The following is a 15239-nucleotide window of genomic DNA, read 5'->3' on the forward strand; positions in this document are numbered from 1 at the left end:
GTTATAATTTTTCGATTGTCTTTATGTCTACCGATTACATTACTAATAAGTTAAGACAGCCTATTGTCAAACAAAAGGAGCGTCGCAATCTTCGATACCTGAGCTACCACCCTCAATTAAGATAGGTGAAAAAGTAATTAAGAAATTATAATGGAAAGGTATACATATTGCTTGACATTTATTCTCCAGATTCATGCCAATAACATCCTCCCTTCAGACTCAATATTGCAATAAATAATATCACAACAAAGATAAAGATTAATTATGACTAACGCACGTTCGGAGTGAAGTCTCCACATTTGGGAAATCCTCTCGGTACCGGAGGAATATCTGATTGTCTTCCTACGTGCAATGTCAATTCCATTCCAACTAGTAAATGTGACATAAAGTGACAGTGATACAGCCACCATCCTAAAAAATATAATAAATTATTATCCCTATGATTTTTGACTGGATAGGAAATAATAGTAAAGAATCTCCATTCTCACCTGGATTATCGGCTATAAATCTGCAAATACTATATCCACCTGATGGTGTAGGCAAAGTATCTTTAACAACCGGTTGAGTGGGAATATTTCGATAACGATTTTGATGCAGAGTTAAGGCTTGAAATTTATTTCTTTCTGTCAGAGGCACATCCTTTAGGAGACCTTGAGCCATCACATGACAACCATATCCATGTACATGGAAGGGATGGGGCAATCCATTTGGACCTTTGACGTAAAATAAATTGAGTTGCAAATATTCATTTTTGATATGGGATAATAACTGTTTGTCTAGAATTACTGACCCATGTCGGCCATGATGATGTCGACGACTGATCCGAGTGGAATATCAACCACATGAGAACAGAAGCACGGCTTTCCAGGACGACATTCTCTAGGCTTATTAGTTCCATTGCAAATTGTCCTACGTGGAATGTCTTGAATTTGCGTGAGAAATGGTGAGCCCGAAAATTCATTACTGATATCAGAAATCATAGCAACCGAACCGTTACGACCCGTTGGCACTGTAAAGCGAATCCATACATTTAAATATTAAGTTGATGTGAACAGGTGCATGGAATGAGAATGATTGTCTGATGATGTACCTTGGAAGTGCGGATAGCTTTTTGGTTTAAAAAGTTCTTCATCGCTAAATACGTAAAAGTTGTAGGGCAGGAAAATACTGACATCTGGTCTAGGAACTAGAATTCGTTGGTTGACAGTTTCAGTTGTCTCCAGGTCTTTCATACAGACAAAGTTGGGATTCCCGGCTTCACAAATTTCATTTATCTCATTGAAGACCTACAAGTTGAGAATAAAAGTAGCGAGAAAGAAAGCCAAAGGCTGCATGAATTTCTCCTGCTGTAAATGTTTTACCACTCCTAATGGCAATCCAGGATTAACCGGACGTTGTATTCTCGGTTGCATGAACTGTGCTCCCACGTAACGTAATAGTGCTACTTGCGAGATATTTAACGCTGCACAAGGGCCCACCAGTCGGGCCTGTACCCAATAAGTTCCGGGCTCCTGGTTTGTGTTGATAACGAAGTCATAGCGTTCGGCTAAAATTTATCTTCGGTCAATGTAGCATGATATTTTAATTAGTACAGAGTTAACAGGAAATCAATTGTAATTACCCGCGAAAGAAATAATCGTAGTAACAGTTTTTGGTTTCACATCATCACCATCGGTGCTCAGAATTGTTAAGTCATGATTTTGGATTGAGAAGCGAACAGGACAGGTCCAACTCAGACTGTTGATCATGCGAAATCTGATACGACGATGTGGATTTACATTGATTATCGCAAGGGGTGAGGTGGTGTACCGATTTATGCTGGGGTCCTAGAAATTAGGTTGCAAATTATGCGATTAAATTTGATTAAAATCGAAGGGCAATATCCAAAGGCTATAGGTCATAATTTGAAGAACTTACAAACCACTGTCCTTTCCCATTGATGAGGACATTGGCTGGTACTTGACCTACATTTCGCGTGCTAGTACCTGGCCAGTGATCAACAGCCGATTCATGAAACCAATCATTAATGAAAATCGTGTTGTCGAAATTATCCTCATCATACTGGTCTCGATTTGGATCCAGCTGTATCGGTGGTCGAATTATGACAGCCCCTTGAAGACCATCAGTTTTGTGAATACCCGTATGGGCGTGATAGAAGTGTGTACCCCAGTTATGTGCACGCCATTTATATCTAAATGTTGTTCCATGTGATATGGGGCACTGGGTGACGAAGGGCACACCATCGTAGTGCTGATAATTTTGTTGATACAATCCGTGCCAGTGAATAGTGATTCCAGTGCCAACAGCTTTGTTGTGGACATCAATGACAGCGAGATCCCCCAGACACATCTGGATCGAAGGCCCTGGGTACATTCTATTGATGACCAGGAGGCCAGCTTTATCTACTCCATCTGCTTCAATGCACTGGCAGTCGGTGGTCAATGATGTATTGGTTCGCGGTCGACAGAGATGGCAAGCGCTGAAGATGATTGAAAAACGAAAAATAGGGGATTAAGTGTATGGTACATTTTTGTTACCAGATTTCCTAGTTTTACACTTGATCCCATTGAAAGGTCTAGTCTGTTGATCTTAAGAAAAATATTCTGTATTGTTGTGCTACGATTTTGGGTCCTGATGGGATCCATTAGTAAGGGAATGTGTTAATAGAACTGTTCGGAAGGGCGCAATCAGGTCTGGGCGATTAATTGGAGTATAATTACCCGCCCTGAGTCCTATAAAGCTCTACCGTGAAGTGATAGTAACAATTCAATGGTCTTGCTCCGGCTATACATGGACGTGCACATTGCTCAGGTGTAGATAAAATAATTCTGTGAGGGGCTCCGTAGGCAGCTTGACCATTAGGCTCTCCCCGGATCACTAATGGACTGGCAACACGCGGTGTCGGTTGACTAACATTCAATACTCTCCATTGTGACGAACCTCTCGAATAATAGCGGACATTACCATCGATGTGGCCTAGGCAATCACATTCATATTACTAAGTTACTATCGTGTTTTCATTTTAGACAATAAAGTGATTGCCAGTACTTGAGAATAACCAGCCACATAATAGAAAGTTGTACAATAAAATCTTCATGGTAACGAGTTCTGATAACCGAGACGAATGAATTTTTCCAGAGACCGATTCTTTTATTAAACGCAGACTGAAAGTATTTATAGTGCATTATGATATATACGGATTCTTATATAGCTTTGTATATAGAGATATATCATGAATATTCCGAAATAACAATGGGAGGAAAGTGACTAACAAAAATAAATTTTGCAATGACACATATTTCATCGCTCGATAAATATCATAAATTAGCTCTGAAATTTAACAATTAATCTTATGCATGGATTTCACCTGTCGAGAGTTTATGGAACAAATATTTGGATTTATTAAAATTAAGTTACGGGAAGCCCAAAAAAGATAAATGGCACATTGCACTGTACATACACATAATAATGTCTGGCTGTCACTATATTCAAGTAGAAATTTCTCATAAATATAAAAAAATCCTATTTGAGTTGAATATCCAGTGGTTTCAGAGTAGTATTTAGCGTTTTAATATCGTATTTTTTATTTACTGAGGGTAATTTTTCTTGCAGAAATTTAATTGGACAAAAAAAATTCTACATCGGTTTATATAACGTGTATTTTTTTCAATTCAACTTGGCAGTCAAATTCCAACATCTTTGGCGCACCTTTTCATAAACATTTATTTTTTATTTGTTAGGGAGGTCGTGGATTAATATTTTTTTTATCTTCAATTCTATTATTCTCGTCATTTCAATAAATTCTGCTCATTTTTCGCACGTTGAAAAATATTGAAACAGCTACTATATACTTTTTTGAGTAATCAGAAGATCTGTATAGCCAGGAGGATTCCATTCGTCGGTGGCATGACAGAACTCGAAAACATTTCAAAACTTAATACAGGTGAACATATCCTTCCACAAAGCCTCTTGCCATCTCGGTGCAGAATAAAGTACAATATTTTTTTTTAAATTCCGTATCATCTCACTCAGTTGAAAATTGTTTAATTCTAGTAATTTCTTGAAATACAAAATACAAATCCAAGAATGTTCAGACAATCGCATACCTTCACAGAGTGAAGAAGATGTTAATGCATATTAATATCAACCCATAGGAATCTGCATCACGAATACACTCAGATTCATCAAGGATTACTGGTATAATTTAATTCATTTTCACTCGACCAATTGTGACGTGATTCTGCTGTACACCTGCAACATATACATGCGGCCGGATTTCTGCGGAGGTGAACGCAAAGTTCCCCCATAGCTCCTTTACATTCACTCGTCATACGAATAGGTGAACACGCGAATCCCTTGGCAGTCAACCACGGGATTCTCTAGAGCAATGCCCCAATGTAGTTGCGCCTCTCGTCAATTTTTTTTACTAAAAGTGTAGATTACCCCGGGTAATCGTTGATATAACAGTCGTCAGTGCCAGTGTTTGCCTTTTCTTTGCATAAATTTCATCAATTGTGTGAGTCATTATTTATTTTGGAATCCCTCACACATTCAGATGGTAATGTCTCAATTCTACACATATCGAATTGGTTAAGATCAAGTTGACAGCTGAGCTTTTCGTATTATGTATTAGGGATTAATAATTAATTGCAAAACTATGTTTATTGCACGGTCCGATGGTCGACTGCACAAGTAGAAAATAATTTCACTGGAGAACAAGTGGACAATCGCTCTCGTATTGCATATAGTATTTTTTCCTAATTAATCATACATGAAATTGTACATGATTTCATTTTATTATCTATAATTCATAATTATTATTCTTATGATGATTTCTTTCTTTTGTAGAACCGATTATCATTTATACAGTTCCCCCTGTCTAAAGTAAAATGTTAAATTTGCCTACCCCATATTCTATCAATCAAGTCATCAATCGAAGACTTTCAAAATTCATTGGGGCATCCCCTTTATAAAATGTATGTCTCGGTTGATTACGGAAAGTTAATTTGTACATGTCGGTAATTGGAAATGTCGTTGCACTCTGCATACACAGGGGGCTTGTCAGAAATTTCAGTGGAGATAAATAAAACCTCGAATTCCATTGTTTCTGCAGATGTTTTTATCGAAAAAATGGAATGATAATATTATCGCATTGCCAATCGTCTTTACACCGAACTGGAAATTAATTGATTGGGCTGTTAATGAACCCATTTTCATTGCCCTCAAATTTTTGTTTCTTGAAATAAGTCATACATGATTTATAGTTCCGAATATTGCAGTTACAAGTTAGGATGATTGGTAGATTGTAAAGACAGTCAACATTTTCGTAACTATGACCTACTGTGGCACATGACTATTTAGCATTACATTTCTTGCATGAGATCTGGATTTTTGGACTGTTTTTTGTCGCACGGGCTCTAGTCTCTTTAAGAAATGAAAGTGTGGACTACACTTGGCTTGGAAAGCGACGTGGGCAATTTGTTTTATGATTAAATCTCGGTTTCGGTTACTGTGTTGCTACTTTTGGGAACATTTGTACATTCTATTTATTTGTCTTGATAATTTACTGTTATTGTCATCAGGTGATAAAGATTACCGTAACGAGTAAATAGAGTGATAGGATCGTTATTCTCATTCGCCCTAGTCATATAAAAGCCAGAAGATATTTCTCTCTATTTATTTCCCTTTAATTATGAGACTGACTATGAATGCCAACTATTTTTTAGGGATCTTCCCATAAACTGGTTTTTCTTCAATTTCTAAAATACTTTCGAAAATAAATTATTTGTTAATGTTTTTCTACCAAGACATCGACCGACTAAAATTGATTAAAAAAATCGTATCGATATGAAAAGATGATTACATCGATGAATTAATTTAATGGCCTTTCCTTGAAGAAAACGATGGTTAAATTAAACGTTCTGTGTTTATCACTAAACCTCATTTGTGATATTCCAATTTTTATCGAATTTCTGTAATCTGTGATTTTATTGTTACGTACTCCTCGAAATTCGATTTCGTCTTAGGACGATCTCGAAATAAATGTCTGATGGAGTTAAGGACAGATTCCCAATCCTCATACATTTTATCCCCAAACAGTGTTTAGTAAAATTATAGGCTAATGAGTAGTGATCATCAACTGAGTAGATAAAATTGAAGCTGATAGCGAGAGTATCCCAAGGTTAAAGTCCAATTCAGAGTGGATCCATTCCAGTGAAAGGGAAATTGATGCCACTTGGTATTTAAGATTGACCGTGAGCTGAAAACCCTGAATGCATCAAGCTGTTGCATCGTTTTCTTTTTGGGCCAAATACCTTAACCCGGAGTGCAATCCGGTTCCCAACCACTCCTTTCGTGATTTTTGTTTCTATATTCATCAAGTGAGCGAATCTCACTGCCCCGAAAACGTGTTCTCGCTGACACGTTTGTTGTGTTATTTAAAAAAAAATTCAACAGATGATAATCCGCTGTTTCTCCCAGTATACTAACGATTTTATAAACAAGCAAAGTATAAAAGAGAATGGATTCGAAAAATCGCGGCCTTGGCTCCCCAATGCTGACGTTAAAACATGCAAAAGCCAGAAATTGTTTGTTCTATTCGCCACATCGTTTATCGAGATATCTTCGATCTTCTCGAAATTACTAGTTTCTCAGCAAAACATCCATCATTTAATTGAAAGAATAATTGCTCATCTGCTTCTACTTAATTGCGAGCAATTACACCGATATAATAATCTCTAATGATCAACAATCGTGATGTCCTTCGTAAGTCATAACATTTTTCGACATGGCATTGCTAATATATTTTCTAATAGAAATAACATTCATTGAGGTAATTAAATTATTTTGATTGTCAAAAAAGGCAGAACAACGAATTAAAATAAAATGAAGATTCACAAATAATTCAATTTATTCATTTTTTTTTTTGTTACAGACAGTTAGCCTTGTGAATGAAGTTCTCAATTACTCGGAGTATCCAGCAAAACTAGTTCTCTCGATCAGTGTATCAGTGTTCAAAAGTTCAAACTCTGTTCCATTGAGAGAAGCACATGGTCTAGAGCAGGTACGTAAGACAGGGTACCTCTCCGGCCAACCGGTAGCAACCCACTGCCACCACCACAGTGCAATCTTACACCACTACAACTTTTGCTCGATGTGATTACTGATCGGTGCTTTCTACCGAGAGCATTTTCTACCCTGTCCACTCGGCAACGGACTCTCAGCGGCAACACGCCATAAACTTCCATTTCAAAAGTAATTCGACATGTGTGCACTTGATTTGTTCCACTGACGACCCACGTTATCTAGACAAAAATTCAATTGAATTTACTGTGATTAAATTATTTATTGATAAAATAATTAACCATGTCTTGGCTACGATCGACGAGTGACGTGATCGGTTTCCTTCTGCTTTCGGCGATAACAATCATCAAAGCAATTGTTAAATCATTTATACCAAGAAAATACAAGATGAAAAGTGTCGCGGGTGAAATAGCTCTTGTAACCGGTGGCGGTGGAGGGCTTGGAAGGCTTCTGTCATTGAGGCTGGCGAACCTAGGAGCTATCGTCGTTGTTTGGGACATCAACGAAGCCGGTTTGTATATTTCGTAATTAATCTGCTGTTTCTAACTATAGCAATGATATACAGTCAATCAAGTACAGTTAACTTGGATAGAAATCAATTTAATGCAATAAAATGCCTGTTTGGAATTCCGAAGTATTTACTTTCAATTCAACCTCGAAAGATACCATTGAGGAATTTAAATCCATCATCACATCATTGAATTCGATTTCAATAATAGTCCTCTCAAGGTGACGTTTCAAATTAATACTTGAACAGTGATATGATAAAATTTCTGGCAGAAGCGGAAAATGGTTTGAGGAAGTCAGCGACTTCCTTTATATATAAAATATTCCTCAATATTTCCTGTTTTTTATTTAAACAAAAAATGAATTGCTGTCCTCATTTGTTTGATCAATCAAAATAACTTCTCCGTTGCAACAGAATGAAAATAAATTCTTCACGCAATTCAAAACATACCGACATTTCTGATTGGTATGTCAATAATAACATTTCAGAATTGACAGGAGACGAGGAAGTTTTCTTCAGTCTCTAAAAGGACTTATTTGCGGAACACGTCCTATTTTGATTATTGAAGGATGATTTCCATTGCAAAAATTTCGCGCATTCTTACGTTTGTTTGTTGGTTAAAAGAATCATAAGAATTTGGAGTTCCTATTTGTCGGATAAACCAAATGTGTACTCTCGGTTGCACAAAAAATCTGAAATCATGACTACGGTGACCAAAACTCTTCGCGCGTAACGAAGCGACTGCAATGTGTCCCCAATGTTTAATTCCATCCAATATAATTTCCTTGAATTGATTGTAGCATATTTCAAGCTATTTCTGCAATAAACAATCAACGGATTTTCTTGTTGCCTACCATTGCAATCCGTGTATTTCACTGTTCCCTCTAATTGCAAAATGGGACTCCGGATCAGAATGAATTGCTACTCACGCAGAAGTAGAAATAATCGCCTCACAAGCTCGGATAGCACTCAAATTAATAAACAAATAGTTGATAATGACAAAATAATCCACAGATGTCCAATGCTATGGCGATAATGATCAGAAATAAATTGTGAGCAATTGGCTTTTAATCCTTTTCTCTTGTCATAGTTAACTTGTTGTTGAGAATATAATTGATAACGAAGGAATATTTGTTTGGACCAGCGGCAGGAATGCTCACTAGTGTAGCGGATTTTACATAACTACTGAAGTAATCTGACCGTGATTCAATGACGCCGGATATGCATGGCTAACTCTAGCTGGAAAAAGGATAGGCCTCTAATGAAAGTTTATCTTATTTTTTACTACTGCTAATCTTGTTATCACTGAATAGTCAATAATGATGATAAAATTATGTTGAACGAATGAGTAACAACTGTGCTCAATATCCAAAACAATCATTCTGAGGAAAACGTAATTTAAATGGCGCTGAGTAGTCATAATTGTTTCCATTTCTTCTCACGTAATTCAATTACGAAATTTATTATCGAAAACGGTTGAATCTGTAGTACGATCCGCAGCAAATTGCAGAAGCCATTTAAATAAGTTTAATTGAAATTCCTTGCGAGTAGAGGTAGGACTAAAGTGGTTATAAGAAAAAATATGTAATCCCCGTGTGGGAGATGTCCCTATCACCCGAGAACGAGTCCAGAGCAAAGTGTAAGTGATAACCCCCGATGAGATTAATCAGCTACAGTACTTCGTCCAATATCACACTTGAACATAATCCCCAATGTTGTCCATTCATATAAATAAAATGTCATACGGCATTGAATATGTTTTGGTTTAACTGAGGTTTCTTTCCCCGTCGTGTTTATTGTTGAAAACGCAATGTTAAGTCCCTCGTTCAACAACTCGCCGGTATCTGCATTTTTCACGTATTGCGCGAGTCCAATTATTGCACCTTGCGTCCCTGATTGTGTAAGAAAATCCTAGCGTATCCAAAGGCACAGAAGATTCCTTCTACAGAATTACAATAATCAAAAGCACGTGGTAAATGTTAATCAAAGACGCTCGTCTACTTCTACCGGTTTTTTCCGACGGTGTCTTCATTAATCTCTTATTGCAAAAACTAGTGGGGCTAAGTGAACCGTAGACTGTTTGATTCAAATGATCGGGACTTTTCATAGATAATGGGAGAGTTCCACCGGAAATCGGGAAAAAATTCTTACTCAATCGGATTATGGTAATAACATATCTTGATGAATAATCAATATCTGCGCAGGATCGGTAATGCACGGATGATAGAAAAAAAATGGTAGCATACCATTCAGAGGAGTAGTATAAAATGCATGAAGTTTTTGTGATTCTAGGAAATGAGGAAAGTACTAGAAAAAAAAGAAAAATTGTAATTAACAGTCTGCGCGACCCTTTTTTCATTTCCATCGGCGAAACTGTAATACGTGAGATAAAAACCTTGAGCAAAAATTAATAACAATTTGAGCAGGTCTCTTAATCAAGAAATGACTTTTAGACATTTTTTATGTTATCATCGTCATTATCGATGGCGTCAACATCATTTAATGATCGACAGAATGGGTGTTTACATTTCCAGGTGATTAATTTTTGGTAAAAAAATGTTCAGGCAATTTTTTGAGCAAGTTATGCACAGGAAGAAAGTGCAGAGGGGGTGATCAAGAACCTGGCAGTGGTCGCGTGCCGGTCACTTGTCGGCAAATCTACACTGTACATTTCATAACTAACATGAACTTTTCGGCGTTGACGGAAACAAAACAAGTTTTATGGACTCGTTGCTGTATCGCCGGTGTTAGGCAAAAAATATTGCACCATCGTTTATTAGTGCAGCTTTCAGTTTTTAAAAATATTCTCCCGATTTGCTGGCATTATAAAATCTGGACATTTATTTTATGCCATTCTTTCGCATGATGTGGCATATTTTTTTCATTCTTCTTCTATCATCCTCGATTTCGAAATTGTCATTTGAGTGACTGACCAGTTACGTTTTCCTTACACGTACGGTTGTATTATGATTGTTAGCCTTGAAGTTGGTCAATTTACTTCCATTTCACTTGTTTAACAGTGGGTATTTTTGTAAAGCCGACAACGAGTGTATGAAAAAAGTGAAAATTGAAAAAAAAAATCCCATTGGATCCTGGTGGATATGATATCCAATTTCCCCAATGAATTTGAGAAATCTGGACGTCATTGAAATGTCAGTGATAATGTAATATAAAAAATTCTAATCATAATTGAGTATGAAAAATAAATAATGACCAACAAATTTACTAATCAGTCGCAACACCGTAAAGAACGAAGAAAATGATTAATGATTAGACTTATAAGGGTCAAGCAATCAGGCGGGTCAATGTAAACACATCAGCACATTCGTGTAATCTTCCTGATTATTCCATCCATTTTTCTCGCTTAACTTAACGTCGGCTCATCGCATTTTACGTCTCAAAATAATTGACTCTCGTGAATTGAATTGAATCTCGTGATGTTTACAAAAATACAATACGCAATGATCTATCAAGAATTATTTTATGTTACAATTGGTCTTCTATTGGTGAGTCTTCCTCAATAAATAAATGAACTTCATTTTCATTTTATTTTCAGGAATCCAAGAGACGGTGAATCTGGTGCAGTCAGCTGGGGGCACCTGTTACGGTTACATATGTAATCTCCGGAATAAAGAAGATGTGTATAAGAAAGCTGCAATACTGAAAGAAGAAGTGGGAAAGGTAAACTAATTTTAAACATGTGGATAATTTTTATTTCATTGCATGCCTGACAGTTCTCTCGGTTAATAAAAGAATCAATGTCTTTCCAAATAGTTGTAATCCTATGGGGTAACACTATGGGACCTATAACACCAGCCGAAAAAAAAAATTCCGCCAAATATGAGTCAGAATAATTTTTTTTTACCATTCAGCCGATGAAGCATTGCCTCACGAACGGTTTGTATCGGTGAACACCGATCGCGTCTAAATTACAAAAAATACGATTCGATACACGGCCGTGAAGAATTTATCTGCCTCACCTTCGGCTCGTCCTGCAACCTCATATTCGCCAGAAAAATTTCTCAGGGTCTAGTGTCGAAATATGCTATTGTCATGAGCACGGCCTTCCGGCTGTACTGAAAAAAAATTCACAACTTGAATTTAATCGATTGCACTATTGCCAATGGAAGACTAAAATTGCAAATGAATTAAAATGGCGTATTGGAAGTAGGCGATCGAATTTTTAACAATAAGAATGGGCAAATGCAGGTAATGCTAAGCATAGACTAGTCACAAGAGTGACGTTATACAGGAGGACCATTACGAAAGTTGTCGAAGTTGCGCCACGACACGTTGCAATACGTCGTTAATACACGAGACCTCAATACTTCTGATACTCGTGCCCCGGGCATTTATGATCATACGATTAAATATTTTGCTAGCCAAATTTTTCCCGATTTCTTACTTATCATGCCCCGCAAATCATCGATTCCTCGATTACACGAATATGATTGATTTTTACTTTGATTTCAGGTATCGATACTCATTAATAACGCTGGAGTGGCTATTGGCAGAAAATTTCTCGACACTCCTGACGAACTCATCACGATGACAATGGAAGTTAATGTTATGAGTCACTTTTGGGTGAGTTGTATATGATTTTGTATTTTTTGATCGATTAAAACGAGCGAATTGCAAAATCTCATGATAAATTCGTGAGACCTGGATCATCACTCCAATTCTCCTCATTTACTGAGCGCTCCTCTGGTCTGGAAAGAATTCAAGGACCACTAGTGTCCGACTTGGGAATTCGCGGTGAGAGGCGCACTATCTCGTTTTACACTGTTGAGTATATAGAAGAAGTTGGCGTTGGTCAGGTGCCATAAACCGGTCGTATGTGAGAGATATGTAGAAGCATTACAAGTGCACCACTGATGCTTGCCTATGGTTTCGAACTTATTTTACAAATATTGCAACACGACCGAGACCCTCCAAATACAGACAAACAGATAAATTAATGATGGTTGAAATTATTGGGCAAGATTACCGCTCGTAAAATTAAAAAAGAAAATATTTGCCTGCAGAATAAATTTATTTGGACAAACAAGGAGCGTGCACGAAATTCAGACCGCAAATAACATTAATCCTCAATAATTACAGAAATTTGGAAAGCAATTTGAATAATACCTGAATGTTTCGGTGATTTCAGACTGTCAAAGCTTTCCTACCTGACATGATGAGAAACAACAAAGGGCATATCGTTAGCATAGCGAGTTTGGCTGGTCATGTTGGTATCCCAAAACTCGTTGATTATTGCGCCTCGAAATTCGCTGCTGTCGGATTTGACGAGGCCCTTCGCATGGAACTGGAGGTAATTTTTATTTTATGAACGTCAACCTGCAATCAAATGACTTCTACGTCTTCTCAAATGTCACTGAGGTCTACCCTCCCCCTCCCGATTGTTTAATGAAATTAAATCGTATACTATGTCCAGAAATTTTCCGTTCAGTGGAAATTGAAAAATATTCACGCACACTGGATATAATTTTACAGAGATAAACGTGTCAATTGAGATGAATAACAATGTCGGTGACAATACCAAGAGTTGTAATTCCTCCGTACATAGATGGTCCAACTTTATCGGACATAATTCAAAGTCCACGATAACAAGAATAGGGTGGAAAAATATGGGACTGATTAAATAGGCACATGTAGAACGCCCCAGCTTTTTCTCGTAAAATGAGGATTCAGAAGTATAAAACTTTATTGATATCGGTATCAAAAAATCTGTGACAAATCAAGAGCGATCCAGATCGTTTAATTGAAAAAGTCCAACTTCATTTTTAAAAGTTGCTCCAATTTAAAACTTATCTCAAAACAATCCGGTCCAGATTACTAGAAATTCTTCTGAGCTTTTTCAGACATTATAACTTCACGTCCTCAACAAAACCAAATCAAACAATTGCCAATCCGGCTGAATTACTCTTTAACAAGATATGTAGGCTGTACAATTTTAATGACTACACAGTTTTCTCTACTCAACTGAGTTCTATCCCGATGTATACCTCGAACTGAACTGAAGCAGCGGTCTTTTTTGCCAAATTCCCCATCAACGGAAGGATTATCTCCCTCCGAGACCGTGGGTGTTGACAAAATTATAGTGAACTGGTTTTGTTTGTACCGTATTCTTGACTCATTTAAATGCTTACCTGTGTTTTTATTATTATTTTTTTGGTGTTTATTTCAGTCTGATGGATACGACAGCATTCAAACCACAGTGATTTGTCCGTATTTCATACGCAGTACCGGAATGTTCGAAGACGTCCAATCAAGGTAATAATTACAGAACATCTACAAAACATTGATTTGCATTCGATGAGTCTTCATCAGTTATTTAAATCCAACATGAAAAGAAAAATTCCTTGAACCGGGGGTCACTTTTTCTAACTTGTGCGTTTCAATTCTCTAGATTTCTGTCGACTTTGAGCTCGAATGAAGTCGCTGATCGAATAATATCGGCAATGAGATGCAACGAGAAATTTGCTATTGTTCCTGGTTATCTCCAGGGCCTCTTAGCAGCGAAATGGTATGTAAAATTGAAAAAACAGCGCTAAAACCGTACCATCTGTCACGTTTTACAGTATTCGAGATCATTCACGATCAAAATAAGAAAATCGAAAAATCAGTCAATGGTAAGACTTCCATTCGGAAGTAATGGCTAACAAAAAACCGATCGCGTGTTGAATTCTGAAACGGGAACTGCAGGAGAGCCGTCACGACCTCTGTCATTACATATTTCTCTATGAAGGATAATAGAAGTTGGCTTTCCCTGCCTCAAGTGTGATCCCATGAGAGAAATAGAAATTATAAAGCCACAAGAAAAAGAAAGAAACAATTTTTGTTGCCACTTTCCGAATCACTCAGACATACCAATAGCCTTATTTTCTTGTTTCTTTCTCAGGATCGTCCCCTGGAATTGTGCGGCCATGTTCCTACGTGGTTTGGTTCGCGATGCATCACCAGAGCCTCAAAAGACTCCAGCAACGATGGATCATCAGAACCGTGAGCCGTCAAAAGATCAAAATGCCCTTCATCAACAGCTCGCAAGGCGCATCTCGAGCTCCGAGAGAAAGCCCTAACATATTTTCGTGTTTGTTACAAAAATATTTGTTAATACTAATACCTCAATTGAGTAACTCAATCGCGACGTAAGGTGAATCAACAATGGTTGTGATGTGGATTATAATGACATTAAAAAATGTGCCAACCTGTCGACAGCCGATATTCAGTAGCTGAAATGGCAACGAGCAGTAGAATAATTTCCATTTTTTAATATCACGCGCAAGAAAATCCTGATTCTCAGTTCTCAGTTAACTGTACATATCCTGAAAGTACGTGCACATAATTCCCGATAAATTGTACATATTTAAAATTACTTGACTAAAGATATACCGCGCCTGATGCGATGATATGATAATCAACTAATAGTAATTGTAATTTAGACTAGATTAAGTGCCATGACTTGCCGTCAGGGCCGTCGCTGTGCGACGCCAGATCATGGGGTGAATCATAAACTACTTTATTTTATAATAATCAAGATGGGATAAGTGTGAAATTATTTTTATGACAAATATACAGAGCTCCATAATATCTAAGTAATTTTTTTGGTTAATAATTTTGCGTCCGGTGAAGTGCGCTTCCGTAGCTT

General features: G+C 37.2%; 2 protein-coding genes across 4 annotated transcripts; one reads left to right on the forward strand and one right to left on the reverse strand.

The window, feature by feature from the left end:
* Window positions 1–153: 153 nt before the first annotated feature.
* On the reverse strand, window positions 154–12889 carry LOC135161864 (uncharacterized). 3 transcript variants are annotated; one of them, XM_064119835.1, is made up of 9 exons: window positions 12760–12889; window positions 2721–2976; window positions 1918–2479; window positions 1622–1826; window positions 1362–1546; window positions 1091–1286; window positions 791–1009; window positions 489–713; window positions 154–411 (listed from the first exon to the last, which is right to left on the reverse strand). In XM_064119835.1, the coding sequence occupies exons 1-9, from the start codon at window positions 12797–12799 to the stop codon at window positions 269–271; spliced, it is 2031 nt and encodes a 676-aa protein (XP_063975905.1). In that variant the 5' UTR covers window positions 12800–12889; the 3' UTR covers window positions 154–268. The 3 variants fall into 3 exon arrangements, with proteins under 3 accessions (XP_063975905.1, XP_063975904.1, XP_063975906.1); XM_064119834.1 differs by lacking the exon at window positions 12760–12889 and adding an exon at window positions 3049–3182; XM_064119836.1 differs by lacking the exon at window positions 2721–2976 and having other exon boundaries at window positions 12719–12837.
* On the forward strand, window positions 7366–15190 carry LOC135161878 (17-beta-hydroxysteroid dehydrogenase 13-like). The gene is made up of 7 exons (XM_064119854.1): window positions 7366–7594; window positions 11148–11272; window positions 12065–12175; window positions 12741–12902; window positions 13779–13864; window positions 14001–14117; window positions 14493–15190. The coding sequence occupies exons 1-7, from the start codon at window positions 7366–7368 to the stop codon at window positions 14668–14670; spliced, it is 1008 nt and encodes a 335-aa protein (XP_063975924.1). The 3' UTR covers window positions 14671–15190.
* Window positions 15191–15239: the final 49 nt, after the last annotated feature.

This window comes from Diachasmimorpha longicaudata, chromosome 4 (genome assembly GCF_034640455.1).
Source record: "Diachasmimorpha longicaudata isolate KC_UGA_2023 chromosome 4, iyDiaLong2, whole genome shotgun sequence".
Taxonomy (NCBI): domain Eukaryota; kingdom Metazoa; phylum Arthropoda; class Insecta; order Hymenoptera; family Braconidae; genus Diachasmimorpha; species Diachasmimorpha longicaudata.